The sequence below is a fragment of the Sinohyriopsis cumingii genome, unplaced genomic scaffold, assembly GCF_028554795.1.
Source record: "Sinohyriopsis cumingii isolate HCF-2022 unplaced genomic scaffold, ASM2855479v2 utg001031l, whole genome shotgun sequence".
Lineage (NCBI taxonomy): Eukaryota > Metazoa > Mollusca > Bivalvia > Unionida > Unionidae > Sinohyriopsis > Sinohyriopsis cumingii.
Genome location: NW_028315954.1, coordinates 161,130 through 177,043, shown reverse-complemented (window position 1 = coordinate 177,043; position 15,914 = coordinate 161,130). Strand labels below are relative to the sequence as shown.

General features: G+C 35.8%; 1 protein-coding gene across 6 annotated transcripts in view; it reads right to left on the bottom strand.

Moving 5' to 3' along the window:
* Positions 1 to 6,520: 6,520 nt before the first annotated feature.
* The window catches only part of LOC149772887 (uncharacterized), a 46,266-nt gene continuing 36,872 nt past the window's right edge, over positions 6,521 to 15,914 (bottom strand). For all 6 annotated transcript variants that reach the window (XM_089947150.1, XM_089947151.1, XM_089947152.1 and 3 more), the window contains 3 exons: positions 15,078 to 15,213; positions 11,667 to 11,852; positions 6,521 to 8,193 (listed from right to left, as the gene is read on the bottom strand). In XM_089947150.1, the coding sequence (XP_089803276.1) occupies positions 7,795 to 8,193; positions 11,667 to 11,852; positions 15,078 to 15,213 (721 nt within the window). In that variant the 3' untranslated portion in view covers positions 6,521 to 7,794. The remainder of the gene's footprint in view (positions 8,194 to 11,666; positions 11,853 to 15,077; positions 15,214 to 15,914) is intronic.

Genomic DNA, 15,914 nt, shown 5'->3' with positions numbered 1-15,914 from the left:
TTATGTTCGATCAAACATTTGACAAATTCGGTTTTGCCTAAACCGCTTGGTCCAGCAATTAACATGTTGAAGAGATGGCGAAGATACAAGGCCTCCCAACTAGCACGATCTAAGTTTTTGTCGATGACTTTGAAAGTAAAGGAAGAAAGAACAGAGACAGCAGAGGTAGCCATATTGCAGGGAATGTCGTTTTTGACACGAAGACAGACAAGACAAGAGTTTTTATACTTTTTTCAATACACGTTTATTTATTAAATGAAACAACACGAAAGACAAAATACATAAAAGCCAAATGGCTAAGTACATCTGTAAAATACACATCAAAAGTGATCAAAGTGGAATATAAACAAGTCTCTGTACAACATTTGTTTTGACGAAGGTGTGGTGTCCTAGGGACAGTGTGTAATGTTCTTAGAGTCTATACATTAGGGACAGTTACACAGGGGTCCTGACGGAATGGCCTTTCGGGGATGTACATGTCAATGACATTCCTCTCCCGAATAGGATAGTTTTCCTAGATGTTGGGTTCTTCTTCTGGAAATGCAACTAACGCAGGTTTAAAGTTACTTTTTCACTGAACGTTTGATACACACCACACGACGATCCAAATTCACGGGATACAGTTCTCGTTAAAAGCGATGGTAATCCACAACTCTTTTAGCCACTAGTTCACACGTCAAACACCGCACATAAATTTCCTCTGCAGACAAAATTTGATAGCGTACAAGATTTTGGTAATCTTTTAACTCTTCTGTTGGAATACGATGTAGCGTGGCCACATTGTAAGTAGTAGGATGAATAGCAACCAAATTCGTCTGGTCCTCGTCCAGTTTAACAATGTCTGATCGACGGAACGTTTCCTAATGAATCAGTCCTCTTAATAGCATTCAGGTACCAGTGGTTCTGACATTGTTGACGTAAAGGATGCAATTGTTCTTTACGTTAGACTTGTAGTTTGACCAACGCGTTCTCTCAACTCCATAGGTAAACCACGAATGTTCTTTTGTAAAGCATCCATCCAGAGATCAATAAGGTCGTCCCACTAAATGTAGGTAGTGACAGTGCAGAGACCATCGATCAGGTTCAACGTAAGCCGAGTATTTCTGCTCCCACTCATGAAGTGACACATCGCAACTGAAGCATTTGATTTTATCCCTTTGGCCCAAGTAGATAAATCCGGCTGTGTCTAATTCTTCGGGAGAAGGTCCTTCCAGATATTTAGGCCACTTTCCTTGGAATCGACTTTCAAAGTCACATTATTCAGGCAAACGCACAGAGAACGAATATTCGTCTTTCACCGGCTCATTCAGATAAGGGTACGGTGAAATCCGCAGGAGTTTGCTCAGGGTTGGATGACGCCCGTAGGGCGGTTGACGCATGGTTTCACATGGATTATGACATTGACAATGAAAACCAGTAAAGTGATAAGTATACGATAACAGAGGCATTGCTTTCGCATCCATTAGGTTTGATACGCACAGCATCACTTTCCATGTTAGGTATGGTAGTAACAAAGTTCCCATGATGTGGTACTGAATCGCTGTGGTCACAGCGTACAGCATCCCTGCAATCGCACGGCACAGCATCGCACTCCACTTGAGAATCACTGAACTAGAATGATGTCTGTTTAAAAGTGTTCATCTTTTTCGCTTCGTCTTCGTAGTTACAATGAACTATCGGTCTTGGACGTTTTTCCTTTTATACTAGCCGTAATGAAGTCTCGAGCTTGTAAATATTTTCTTTTTTATGCCAATTTCGGAAGTGTTCATTTATTTCTTTTGTAATGTACCGTCATACGTGTACCGTAGTGTGATGGGTGCAAAGGCCATAGAAAGGTAATTAAAGTGCGGAGACCATGGAGTATGTTCCAGAACAGCTGAATCTTTATAGATACATCGATTCATTCGCAACAACAGACCACAACTGAAACACCGTACTTCGCATCACAATCCATTGGCCATTTTTTAAATGTTTCCAATATATATATATATATATATATATATATATATATATATATATATATATATATATATATATATATATATATATATATATATATATATATATATATATATATATGCACATACAGCCATCTATCCATCCAATCGTACCTACCTACCAATATACATACATACATATATACAGATGACTTTGATCAGAGCAATATGGACACCAAAAAGGGTGGATAACACTTGACTTTACTGTACTATTTTGACTCTCAATGACCTATTTGTCTGGATTCATTGAGGACTTGTCAAAATCTGCCAACTTTTTCATTGTTAGATTGTAATGCTGTTTGCAAGTAATATTTTAATGTACTTGTGCACTTGATATACCTCTGACCTAATTATGATCCTTGACTGACCAGATCTGAGGTGTCATCCATCCATACGGGGAACATGACACTTTCAGGTACAAGATATCATCTACCCGTACGGGGATCAGGACAATATATGATCCAAGGTGTCATCTACCAGTATGGGTATCAAGTCACTGTCAGATCCGAGGTGTCATCTACTTGTACGAGCATCAAGTCACTGTCAAATCCGATGCGTCCTCTACCCGTATAGGGATCAGACCACTGTCAGATCTGAGGTGTCATCTACCCGTGCGCGGATCAAGTTACTGTTAGATCCGATGTGTCATCTACCCGTATAGAGATCAGGACATTGTCAGATCCGATTTGTCATTTACCCGTACGGGGATAAGGACACTTTCAGCAACAAAATGGGTGTTTGCTTCTGCTGAAAATGTCACCAGAACAAACAATTAATGTTTGGTGGGTTTTTTTTTGTTTTGTTTGTTTGCTTGTTATTTTCTCCCATGACATGCTAACTCTAAGTAATGAAAACGCCTCTTTTTATTTTTTAGGTATTAACGTGGGAATTAATTGACATACTGCAAAATAACTTTCTTGCTGACCGGTAGATGGATCTGATTCTTAATGTTGTTTAAATATTTAAAAAAAGATTAATTGTCAGTGATGTATACAATTTTATGTAATGTTATAAAGTTTTAATTGTCAGTGATGTATACAGTTTTATGTAATGTCATAAAATTGTAATTATCAGTGATGTATACAATTTTATGTAATTTTATAAAGTTTTAATTGTAAGTGATGTATACAATTTTATGTAATGTTATAAGTTTTAATTGTCAGTGATATATACAAATATATGTAATGTTAGACAGTTTTAAATGTCAGTGATATATACAATTTTATGAAATGTGAGACAGTTTGTTTTAATTGTCAGTGATATATAAAATTTTAGGTAATGTTTGACAGTGTTAATTGTCAGTGATATATACAATACTGTGTAATGTTAGACAGTTTTAATTGTAAGTGGTATATATAATATTTTATGTAATGATAGACATTTTTTAATTGTCAATGATGAATACAATTTTATGTAATGTTAGAGTTTTAATTGTCAGTGATATATACAATTGTATGTAATGTTAGACAGTTGTAAATATCAGTGATATGTATATACAATTTTATGGCAAACATATGCCTGATTAGTTTATTAGGCATGATAGCGATTAGCCAGTGTTAACTCAATTTGTCGCCATGTAGGCCTGCCAAATAACATCTCTACTTGTCACCATGTAGACCTGCCAAATGAAAGTTATACTGGTCACCATGTAGGCCTGCCAAATAACATCTCTACTTGTCACCATGTATGCCTACCAAATAACATCTTCACTTGTCACCATGTAGGCCTGCCAAATAAAAGTTATTCTGGTCACCATGTAGGCCTGCCAAATAACATCTCTACTTGTCACCATGTAAGCCTACCAAATAACATCTCTACTGCTTGACATACATATGAGAATAAATAGATGACAATCACGACTAAAGGCACGTGCACTGATCCTTACTATACTTTATGTGATATCAATGCATGTTTTTATTACACTCTACCCATATCTTTGTTTGTGTGTTATTAATGCATGCTATTAGGAAGAAAATGTATGGTTACTGACGGCATATAAAGGTATTCTGATCTTAATTGCAGAGGTACAAACAATGTCTGATTCTTTCTTGCCAATCCCATCCAAAAGGCTGTCCGATTCTTCCTTGACAATCCCACACCAAGTCTGTCAGTTTCTTCCTTGGCAATCCTATACCAAAGACTGTCTGAATCTTTCTTGGCTATCGCATACCAAACACGGTTTGATTCTTCTTCGGCAATCTCATACCAAATACTGCCTGATTCTTCCTTGGCAATCCCATACCAAAGTTTGTCCGTTTCTTCCTTGGCAGTCATATACCAAAGACTGTCTGATTCTTCCTTGGCAATCCCACACAAAAGACTTATATAACCTCCCAAACTACAGATGACATTAAATCTTTTGCTGCCTTTTGGGTTGCATAAAAATGGCCTGTTATTTCTGCTGATAGTATTTTTACTGTTATGCATCGGACAGGTTATGCTATTATTAATGATGACATTTTACTGTTAAATGTCGGACAGGTTATGCTATTATTAATGATGACATTTTACTGTTATATGTCGGACAGGATATGCTATTACTGATTATGACATTTACTGTTATACGTCGGACATGATATGCTATTTCTGATTATGACATTTACTGTTATACGTCGAACAGGATATGCTATTACTGATTATGACATTTACTGTTATACGTCGAACAGGATATGCTATTACTGATGATGGCATTTTACTGTTATATGTTGGACATGTTATGCTATTACTGTTTATGACATTTACTGTTATACGTCTTACAGGATATGCTATTATTATTGATGTAGGGATTTTACTGTTATACGTCTGACAGCACTCTTCTTCCACATTCCTAATATCATTCATTGTCATGTTAATGTATCATTTGTGTGGAATGGGATATGAGTTGCTAATTTCTCCTCGAAAACAGTAAGCGCAGCCGAAAGGAACGGGAAACTAACCAAGACTGTACATAGTCTCTTTAAAGTGGATTTAATAATGTTACGTTTCATTCATTTCACTGATAATCACATAAAGGTCAATACAAGAAGTACCTGCATGCTGTAGGTAATGTTATAAATTAATATGAACGGATTTTCCTTTTCATTTCCAGATATAAATTGTACATTTATATCCGCTCTTATATCCCTATTCTTCAGATGTAGAAAAGACAAGAAAAGGGAAAAACAAAATATTTCCGCACCTGCTTAAATCAAAGGAAATTGCAATTCTCTTTGAGGACAACTACTTTGGGATTCTATGCCTTAGAAAAATCTGTTTCATCTTTTTCTTTTCCTTGAGAAATGTGATTGAAAGAACCCTATTTTAGATACTCTACTATCACCCCCTTAACGTTTTTTTCTTGTCTTTGAAACTCGCATGCGTCAAGTTTCAATTCTGAATCGAAAATTAGATACTAATGCTGATGAACAGTTACTGTTATCACGAAACAGTTAATGTTATCACCAAAAAAGGCAGAATTACCTTAACTAATATTACAAAGTTTGATCATGGCATGAAACAGGCTTCAAGCTGTTTGTGTAATTTGAAACCTATTTCATTTGACGGTGCAACGCAGTGCAACACGGCTTAGCAAATGCTTTCAAGCTAGGAACTCACTCCTTTATACTGCAATGAAAAATATCAAGCGTGCCAGTACGGTGGCATGAGATCATGAAAGCTTGGAATGACGGTGCCCTGTCCAAAAAAGCCTTTGTATTCGTTTCTATTTACTTTTCAAGCAGTTCAATCCACCGACTTAAAATGATGTTATATACGAAATATATTCATCAAAGGATTATATTTTGTATAATAAGCAAGACATAAACGAGATATTATCTCATGGAAGACATAAAATAGATACTAGCTCTTAGCAAGTCATAAAAGAGATACTAGCTCTTGACAAGATACAGAAGAGATACTATCTCTTGGCAAGACATAAAAGAGATACTACCTCTTGGCAAGATACAAAAGAGATGCTATCTCTTGGCAAGACATAAAAGAGATACTAACTCTTGGCAAGGTACAAAAGAGATATCAGCTCTTTGCAAGACATAATAGAGACACTATCTCATGGCAGGACATAAAATAGATACTATCTCTTGACATATTTCTATCCACGCCCTATTATTGCCTTAACGACAATTAACATTCGTGTCAGAGATTAAGCTTGTATTAATTACTTTTGCGAACAATAATTACTTTCGCATGCATTGATTACTTTTGAATACAAATGATTTGTAAATTTGTTCTGCCAAATTTAAATGCAAATATCTGAACACCAGTACCTGCAATATCTTGATTTTATTTAATTGTCGATAAAATATAACTAACTAAGTTTGTAAAGATAGTAATCAATTTTTTGGGGAAATAATTAGGAAGTTATATAACAAGGGATATGATTCATCAAAATTATGGCAATATTGTCATAAAAGATACATCTTATGCGAAGAAATGCGGACCGTTTCCTTGTAATATATGATAACAGTACGTGTACATGTATTAAGAAAATATAAATTAAGGAAAAATAACATAGATAATATCATGCATTCATTAAAATATTTATCTAGGGACACGACACATTTTTATTTAGAATTCCCAAGATGAAAATAAATACAGACGAGTCATATTCATTATAGGCATTACGGTACAAAAACAACCAAAATCATTGGTTACATGACGGAGAATACTTTGTATATAATCATGCACGACATCGCAAAAGAATTTCACATTAATTCGCAAGAATGTGGTCTATTTCTCGCCAATCTCCATGACAACGATTATCGAAATTCAATGCAAACCCAAGCATCTTTCGTCTGTTTCCTGCAATTCCAGGACACGTCGTACGCCTGCTTCCTGTACCGTTTAGGACGCAACTTCCCTATATTCTTACTAATGAACCAGCTTGTCAATAATAATTTATACTATGGTATTCTATCCTTATTTAAAAAATGCCCCGCCAAGCCTTTAATAAAAATTTGTGTATATACAATTTTGTACACTGTAATTCACCATCACGGTATACAATATGTACATTTCATACATCTTGTGCAAATGTGCAACGTTTCATTGGAATAAAATATAAAGATCTATCGTGCTTATAATTAAAAAACTTTCAAATAGTTTGAACTTTCATGATAGCAAAAAATGAATAACTTGCAAAACTCAATGACCGGCGCAGCAATGACATGGACTCATCAAGAAAACAAGTTAAGAATAAAAATTCATTCCTAGGAAAAAAAATATAAAATATTCACATTATATGCTCCGAATATGTTTGTGTTCTAGTTATTTTTGTGGTTCATTGCTTGCCTGATTTTTTATTGTTTCCTTATCTATGGCAAACTACAATATAGAACTCCACTTTTATATTTAATACACCAGTCGGCTGTGAATGTCGAAGTATGCCATCTAAAGTGTCACTTTCAAAACCAGCATGGCAATGATGATGATGATACAGGTTCATGTTCCAAAAAATATATAACTGTGTATTATTTTACTTCTGCAGTGTTATAATGTACATATGAGGTGTTATATTTTACATCTGCAATGTTATAATATACGTATGAGGTGTTATATTTTAAATCTGCAGTGTTATAATATACGTCTGAAGTGTTATAATTTGCATATGTGGTGTTCTTTATTGTCTTTATGTTAGATTCTTTTTTTCTGAAACTTTTGTATTTCCGAAAACGATAACTGAGCTTAACACAGGTTCATATTGAGATGGCAGGATATGTTTTGTTGATATCAACTAGTGGAAATCTTTCTGTCTCAGAATGTAGTTATCATCAATAAAAGAAATATGTTGTCCTGCTCGATTCTACTTTTTCCCAGCAGTTCTTTGAGTAGTGTCTCCTCTAGTCGATTGTTGTTTTGGATCTGAGTTTTTCTGACTCTGTTGCTGCTTATTTTGCTGTTGTTTCTGTGGCTGCTGTTTTTGTTGTTCTTTCTGCTTTGGTTGCTGTTGTTGCTTCTGTTGTTGTTCTTTCTGTTTTTGTTGCTGTTGTTGCTTCTGTTGTTGTTCTTTCTGCTTTTGTTGTTGTTGCTTCTGTTGTTGTTCTTTCTGTTGTTGTTCTTTCTGTTTTTGTTGTTGTTGCTGCTGAGTTTGTTGCTTTTGCTGCGGAGTTGTAGTCTTCTTGCTGTTCGTGCTAGCTGGCTGTGCCTGACCACCACCACCACCACCTCCTCCTCCTCCTTTACTGTTGACCATCTCCGAGGCCTGCAAAATATATTGAATTATTTCATACCTACAGAAAAGACATATAGATTGCGTGCAGTTTTACAAAGGCAAAACACTCCTCTAAGTTTTGTTTTATTCAAAAACACAATTTATATAAACTTCAAATTATGCGGTTTAGGCGATGTGAATTTAAGGAAAAGGTATCCACGTCCAGAAAATAAAGACAATAGCACCTATCTGGTTCATCGGCGATTCACAGACTAGTTACTACTATACTTAGTTTTGCGAATATACTGAAAGTATCAGATTCAGAAAATCTTGATGCCGCTGATATTGTTGGTTTCCACAGTATCCGTTATTACAATATTTGTATGCAAAATGGATGGTAAAGGACATGCGCTGATGCAGGAGAGAAGTTGACTCATGAAAACTATTAATGTTACTCATATAGAAAAAAGACCAACAAGAACACGTTTGTTTTGTTTTGTATGACACATAAATTGAAATAATAGAATATAGGGACCTCACATAATATTGTTATATCAACTTTTACAGATTATCAAGTGAGTCGTTGAAACGCGAACCCGAAAGGCGACGATTTTAGCTAATACGAGGGATTCGGTGCACACGTTGATACGAAAAGAATCGCTACCCTTACACACCCACACCACCAATTGATACTGGTTTGATCCAATTTAAAATTCCCTAGTGAAGGTACCAATAAAGTACATTGGCTTTACTTAATCATTTTCCGGAATGGCAGTCTCTCCGGATCAGTGGATTAGCGTATCGCACGAGAGTCAGCTTCTAAGATTCATCCAGAATTAACCACCGCAGCACATTGTTCAGTATAATATCTGTCGTTTAACAGGTAAAATGCATTTACCCAATGTTTGGCACATAAACAAATGAAACGTCTGGAAGTAATTTTTAGTGATACGGATTAGAATACACACCGGTTACCGTGCAGCAGACGATTCGAAAAATTATGTTTGCACGCGTTGTTTTCTTTACCGCTCTGAATGAATACGATGATTTAGGCAAGAGAGCACATCTTATTTCTCTACTCAGAACATTTATTTCTTCTTTGCGACTGTGGAATCTAATGGAACTGAAAGTTTTAAGTCAATATACACGCGATGAGAATGGGAGGGTTCTTTGATTTTGGTGCATTAAATTTAATTATGTATATTATTCTGATACATATCATAGATGATGGAATTATTTTTTATCAGAATGTTTTGGATATGTGGAAGTACTCCTTTATCAGAATGTTTAGGATATGTGGAAGTATTCCTTTATCATAACGTTTAGGATATGTGGAAGTGTTCCTTTATCAAAACGTTTAGGATATGTGGAAGTATTCCTTTATCAGAACGTTTAGGATATGTGGAAGTATTCCTTTATCAGAACGTCTAGGATTTACGGAAGTATTCCTTTATCGGCATGTTTAGGATATGTGGAAGTATTCCTTTATCAGAACGTCTAGGATATACGGAAGTATTCCTTTATCAGAACTTTTAGGATATATGGAAGTATTCCTTCATCAGAACATTTAGGATATGTGGAAGTATTCCTTTATCAGAACGTTTAGGATATGTGGAAGTATTCCTTTATCAGAACGTCTAGGATTTACGGAAGTATTCCTTTATCAGCATGTTTAGGATATGTGGAAGTATTCCTTTATCAGAACGTTTAGGATATGTGGAAGTATTCCTTTATCAGAACGTTTAGGATATGTGGAAGTATTCCTTTATCAGAACGTCTAGGATTTACGGAAGTATTCATTTATCAGCATGTTTAGGATATGTGGAAGTATTCCTTCATCAGAACGTTTAGGATATGTGGAAGTATTCCTTTATAAGAACGTCTAGGATATACGGAAGTATTCCTTTATAAGAACGTTTAGGATATATTGAAGTATTCCTTTATCATAACGTTTAGGATTTACGGAAAGTATTTTCAACAGAATGTTTAGGATATATGGAAGTATTTTTTTATATCAGAATGTTAACGATGTATGGAAGTATTCTATTATCAGAATATGTGGGACATGTGGAAGTAGTCTTTGATCAAAATGTTAACGATGTACGATAATAGTCTTTTATCAGAATGTTCAGGTAGTATACTTTTATCAGCATGTTTAGGATATATGGAAGTATTATTCCATGAGAAAATATTCTATAATCAGAATGTTTAGGATCTATTGAATTATGTTTAAAAGAATATTTACGATATATGGAAATAGCCTTTCATCAGAATGTTAATGATGTATTGACATATTCTTTCATCAGTATGTTTAGGACATATCTAATTATTTTTTAAAAGAATATTTATGACATATGGAATATTCCTTTCTCTGAATATTTAGGATAAATGGAGGTATCCGTTTTTCAAAATGTTTAGGATATATGGAAATATTCTTGTCTCTGGATGTTTAGGATAAATTGAAATATTCTTGTCTCTGAATGTTTAGGAGATATTGCGTACAGACGTGAATAATGTAATATCATATAATGGTTGTACATTTTGTCTTGGAAGTTTTGCTATTAAATAGACTGTGAATCAAAAATTTAAGTTAGCAAATTTACTAAAATCTCAACAAATTTATACAGATAACAACTATTTCGTTTTTGAAAATGCATTTCATTAATCAAGCAAAAGTGAAAATTTTATTTCGTAAATGCAATAAATATGTCGTATCCGCGAGAAAAAAATAATAGCGTTAATATACTTTGATTTACTGTGAGTATTTTGTTAAACCCAAGGTCAGTGATGTCCAATATATCGTATTATCAAATAACGATTTAGAGATATTTTTATCCGAGTTTTATCAGAGTTGGTATGCCACTCTTAAAAGAAATTAAAAATATCAGAAATTAGTCAGTTAAAGAACATGTATAAATATTGTTTAGCGGCACGTCAACACAATACTGGCTATACTGTGCCGATTAATAAGTAAGTTCTAAAACTGGGTGGGAGAAGTAAAGTATTAACAAAATTTGAATTGGGTCACGTGGTCTTACGTCTTACACTCTTGCAAGACATGAGTGAAATTCACATCTGTGTAAAAATGAATGCGATAAATGTCATAGACAACGAATGTAAGTTTATAAAATTACTTTTTCTTGTTTGCCCATGTTTTTACCATCTGGGAGCAAAGCACACACACACACACACACACACACACACACATATATATATATATATATATATATATATATATATATATATATATATATATATATATATATATATATATATATATATATATATATATATATATATATATATATATACCAAGAAAAAAACACCAAATTTACAAATGAAAGATGACTATCAAGTATATAAAGCTGGCAACGTACGCATATAACCTTTTGACAGTTGGAAACGAAATCATTATCTGATAAAAAGATAATAATGCTATATACAGTCTACTTATGGACACAAATTATACCACTAAAATGAAGAAAAAAAAAGTTGTCTTTAGGGAAAAAGTATTCTGTACTGACCCAAATATAGAAAGTGGCTGCGCCGCTGCTGACGGCTCTCACGTCATCCAGTGAGTATTTGGCCAGGTACTTTTTGATCCTGATGGCAGACTGGTTGTCGATCTTGCTACCGTCGGCGGCTGCGACCTCCCGCATTAGGCTGTCTTTACCGTATCTACCCATCAAAGCAGTTAAATCCTGCCACTCCTGGAACATAATGTGATAAAATACAATGACATTTAAAATAAAGTCCAAATATAAATGTACAATATATCACGAATTACAGTTTTTGTACGCATTCTATAGTATAAAAGTGTAACTTCTGGGTCGCTTGACCTTGACTTTTACCACAAATATTTGACGTTTATCTCTAACCTATTACCTTCACCCTAGGCGACTGATCGTCATAATTTTGCAGAAAACGCTTTGGCCAGGCCACTGTCACTCAAGTTGAAACCAGGAGTTACTCTCATAACAATTTCACAATCAATGAGCCAAGATTTATGCTGATCAAAATTTGGTTACAACTGGGCCAGTGTTTTACCTACGTTTTTCGGATTAGTGACCCGGAGTTTTTCATAAAGTTGTGTGTGTGTGTGTGTGTGAGAGAGAGAGAGAGAGAGAGAGAGAGAGAGAGAGAGAGAGAGAGACAGACAGACAGACAGACAGACAGAGACAGAGAGATTTCTCAAAAAATTGACGACAACTGAGCCAAGAGTTATGCTTTTTATAAGAGGGTCAGCGACCTGGACGTTTTAGTAACATCTTGAGGACATCTGCCTAGATGAAGTACAGAGGTCAGGGATAAATGTCAAATGATATAGAGAAATTTTAGAGGTCAATAGATCCAGAATCTAAGCTTTATATACAGCTCAATCTTATAGACAAAAGGCAGTTCTAGATTTTAGCCCTTGTGCATTCTTGTATCTTTAGTGCATGGGTGCATCGCATATTGCATTTCTCCAACGCCATGCCCCTGCAGAAATGATTTAGAATATTGATGTAGCAACCAGAGTTATAACAAGCTGATGAGGATGTGTAGCATAGATTAGGGTGACTAACTGAGATAAGCGTTAGAGCGATGTGCTTTGTTACACAGCGAATCGCTCTTACTGGAGCGTTTGACATCGGAACTCACGGCAAAACGATCTAGAGCTTTCTTTTTGCAGAGACAGGAACACTTGTTCCAGAAAATATTCCAAAATGTTACAGTGTGGATATATTTTAATAATGACCATTTAATTTATGAAACACAATCGTATGACTTTATGACGAAATGTATAGTCGATATTACATATGTGTTGTTTCCCGGCGAAGTGGATGCTAATTAGTAATCACGTCTCTCATTTTGAAGTCGCCATCCCATTTCACACTCCCATCGAACCATCGCGTCATCATATCATCGCTACAGTAATACTCCATAATCGCCTTCGTACCATCATATCGTTGCAAAGTGTCATCTCTATCGTACCATCATATATCATCACCTTAGTAACACTGCAACATCGCCATCCCGTCATCGCTACAGCAACAATGCATCATCGAATTCGTAACATCATAACAGCGCGCTCAATGACAAGATGATATGGTGTCAGACCTATCCGGAGTCCATACCTCCCACATCATTGGGTATAGTGTGAAAAAAAAAACGTTATCAAAGTCACAATCATTACCTTAACATGTACATATTCTGGTGAATATGGAATACTTTTCGACCGATGAGATGGTTTCTTTAAACTGAGCTATGTGCTGGTGAATTTGGGATGATCCTTTAGACCGAGTTATGTGCTGGTGAGTTTAAGATGATTCCTTTAGACCGAGTTATGTGCTGGCAAATTTGGGACGATTCCTTAAGACCGAGTTTTGTGCTGGTGAATTTGGGACGATTCCTTTAGACCGAGTTATGTGCTGGTGAGTTTGGGATGATTCCTTTAGACCGAGTTATGTATGTGCTGGTAAATTTGGGACGATTCCTTAAGACCGAGATATGTGCTGGTGAATTTGGAATGATCCTTTAGACCGAGTTATGTGCTGGTGAGTTTGGGATGATTCCTTTAGACCGAGTTATGTGCTGGTAAATTTGGGACGATTCCTTAAGACCGAGATATGTGCTGGTGAATTTGGGATGATCCTTTAGACCGAGTTTTGTGCTGGTGAGTTTGAGATGATTCCTTTAGACCGAGTTATGTGCTGGCAAATTTGGGACGATTCCTTAAGACCGAGTTTTGTGCTGGTGAATTTGGGACGATTCCTTTAGACCGAGTTATGTGCTGGTGAGTTTGGGATGATTCCTTTAGACCGAGTTATGTATGTGCTGGTAAATTTGGGACGATTCCTTAAGACCGAGATATGTGCTTGTGAATTTGGAATGATCCTTTAGACCGAGTTATGTGCTGGTGAGTTTGGGATGATTCCTTTAGACCGAGTTATGTGCTGGTAAATTTGGGACGATTCCTTAAGACCGAGATATGTGCTGGTGAATTTGGGATGATCCTTTAGACCGAGTTATGTGCTGGTGAGTTTGGGATGATTCCTTTAGACCGAGTTATGTGCTGGTAAATTTGGGACGATTCCTTAAGACCGAGTTTTGTGCTGGTGAATTTGGGACGATTCCTTTAGACCGAGTTATGTGCTGGTGAGTTTGGGATGATTCCTTTAGACCGAGTTATGTGCTGGTGAGTTTGGGATGATTCCTTTAGACCGAGTTATGTGCTGGTAAATTTGGGAGGATTTCTTTAGACCGAGTTATGTGCTGGTGAATTTTTGATGATTCCTTTAGACCGAGTTATTTGCATATATTCTAGCCAACTGCATTACATATAACAGATTTGTTCAACATACATTTGTATCAATATATTGAGGTGCGAATTCCGGTGGCTGTGCCGCTTTCATACAAATTAAAGGCATACTAGCATCGCAAGCTGATTCTTCCATAGGTAACCATAGCCGTTAACAGCTCCAGAATGGAGCTTTTACGGAAACAGTTACTGTAAAATGCTCTAATGGTAATGTTTTTACGACGGAGAGTAATTTACATCGTATCTGTGCTTTACTGCAAATTTATTTTGAATGTTTTGCAAACAAGTCTGGGTTTTTTAAATAAAGCTCTTTATTGCAAATAATTTTCGAACTTTTCCATTTATCTTGCTTGATTGATTATGCAATGATGAGAGACACACTCATATTGCTATGATAAAACATTACGTCGAGTTCTCAGTAAAGAATTCTAAACGCCGTGCGACCTTTTCCCACTATAAATCGTTGAAAGCTGGTGTGAAAAGATGGAATAGATTTCGATAACCATGACTTTAGACGATTAAGAAAGTTCAACAGAAAAAAAAAAAATTTACAAAGCGGACAATACGACACTCCTCGTGATCATTCGACAGTTTGGATGCTATTGGTTTGAAAAAAACCGAAGCTGTAACCTACCTTAACGTCCTGCTCTTCATACCCTAATACCATGTATGTGGCAATCATAGTCTCTCGGACGCCAGGTGGAGGATACTTATAACTCCGGATCTCAGATATCGTCTGCTGCTCCATTTCCAGTATGTCGTGTCTATAACTACAGATGACAATAATTGCTGATGAACTATTTAAATGGAGTTAGGAATAAGGGCAAACTATATCATCTTTTATTGGGACTTATCAAAAGAGCTCGCCCAACTAAATTAGCAGAATCGTAGGAAATTCAAGATTTACTCGGACAAACAGCAAAACTTTTAGACAGCAAAGTATACATTTAAAATTTCGTCGGCCTCGCCGAAAACGGGAGATCAAACCGATATCACTTTGTGTATGAAGTAGCCCAATAAATCAGCCCCTCATCCGTAATGATATTGATTGGAGGTTATGGGGATGATATCGCCTATTCATGAAAAATGCAAAAGTCTGCTGACAGTTTTGGCTGCACACATTAATGTACATTTTATACACTTACCGGTATTTCTAGCGGCTGTGCAGCTACTGTCGGCTGAATGGTTCTTTTGGTGGCGTGTACATTATATTTCCGGAGCTAATCCTATGTTTGGTGAATTGTAAATCCACATTGAATTGCATAATGTCCAATGTCCATTTTGAACTTCGTGCTAGATATTGATGTTACCAATTACCGGGTGTGTCTAAGGCGTACGCAGGTTTGTTCAGGAAAGATTTTAGCATAAGGCAAAATTGCACATTTTAATGAACAGGTAAGATCAAATCCACATACCGTCCATCAGTATCAACACAGATTTGGGGGATTTATTTTTTGGATTATGAATGAAG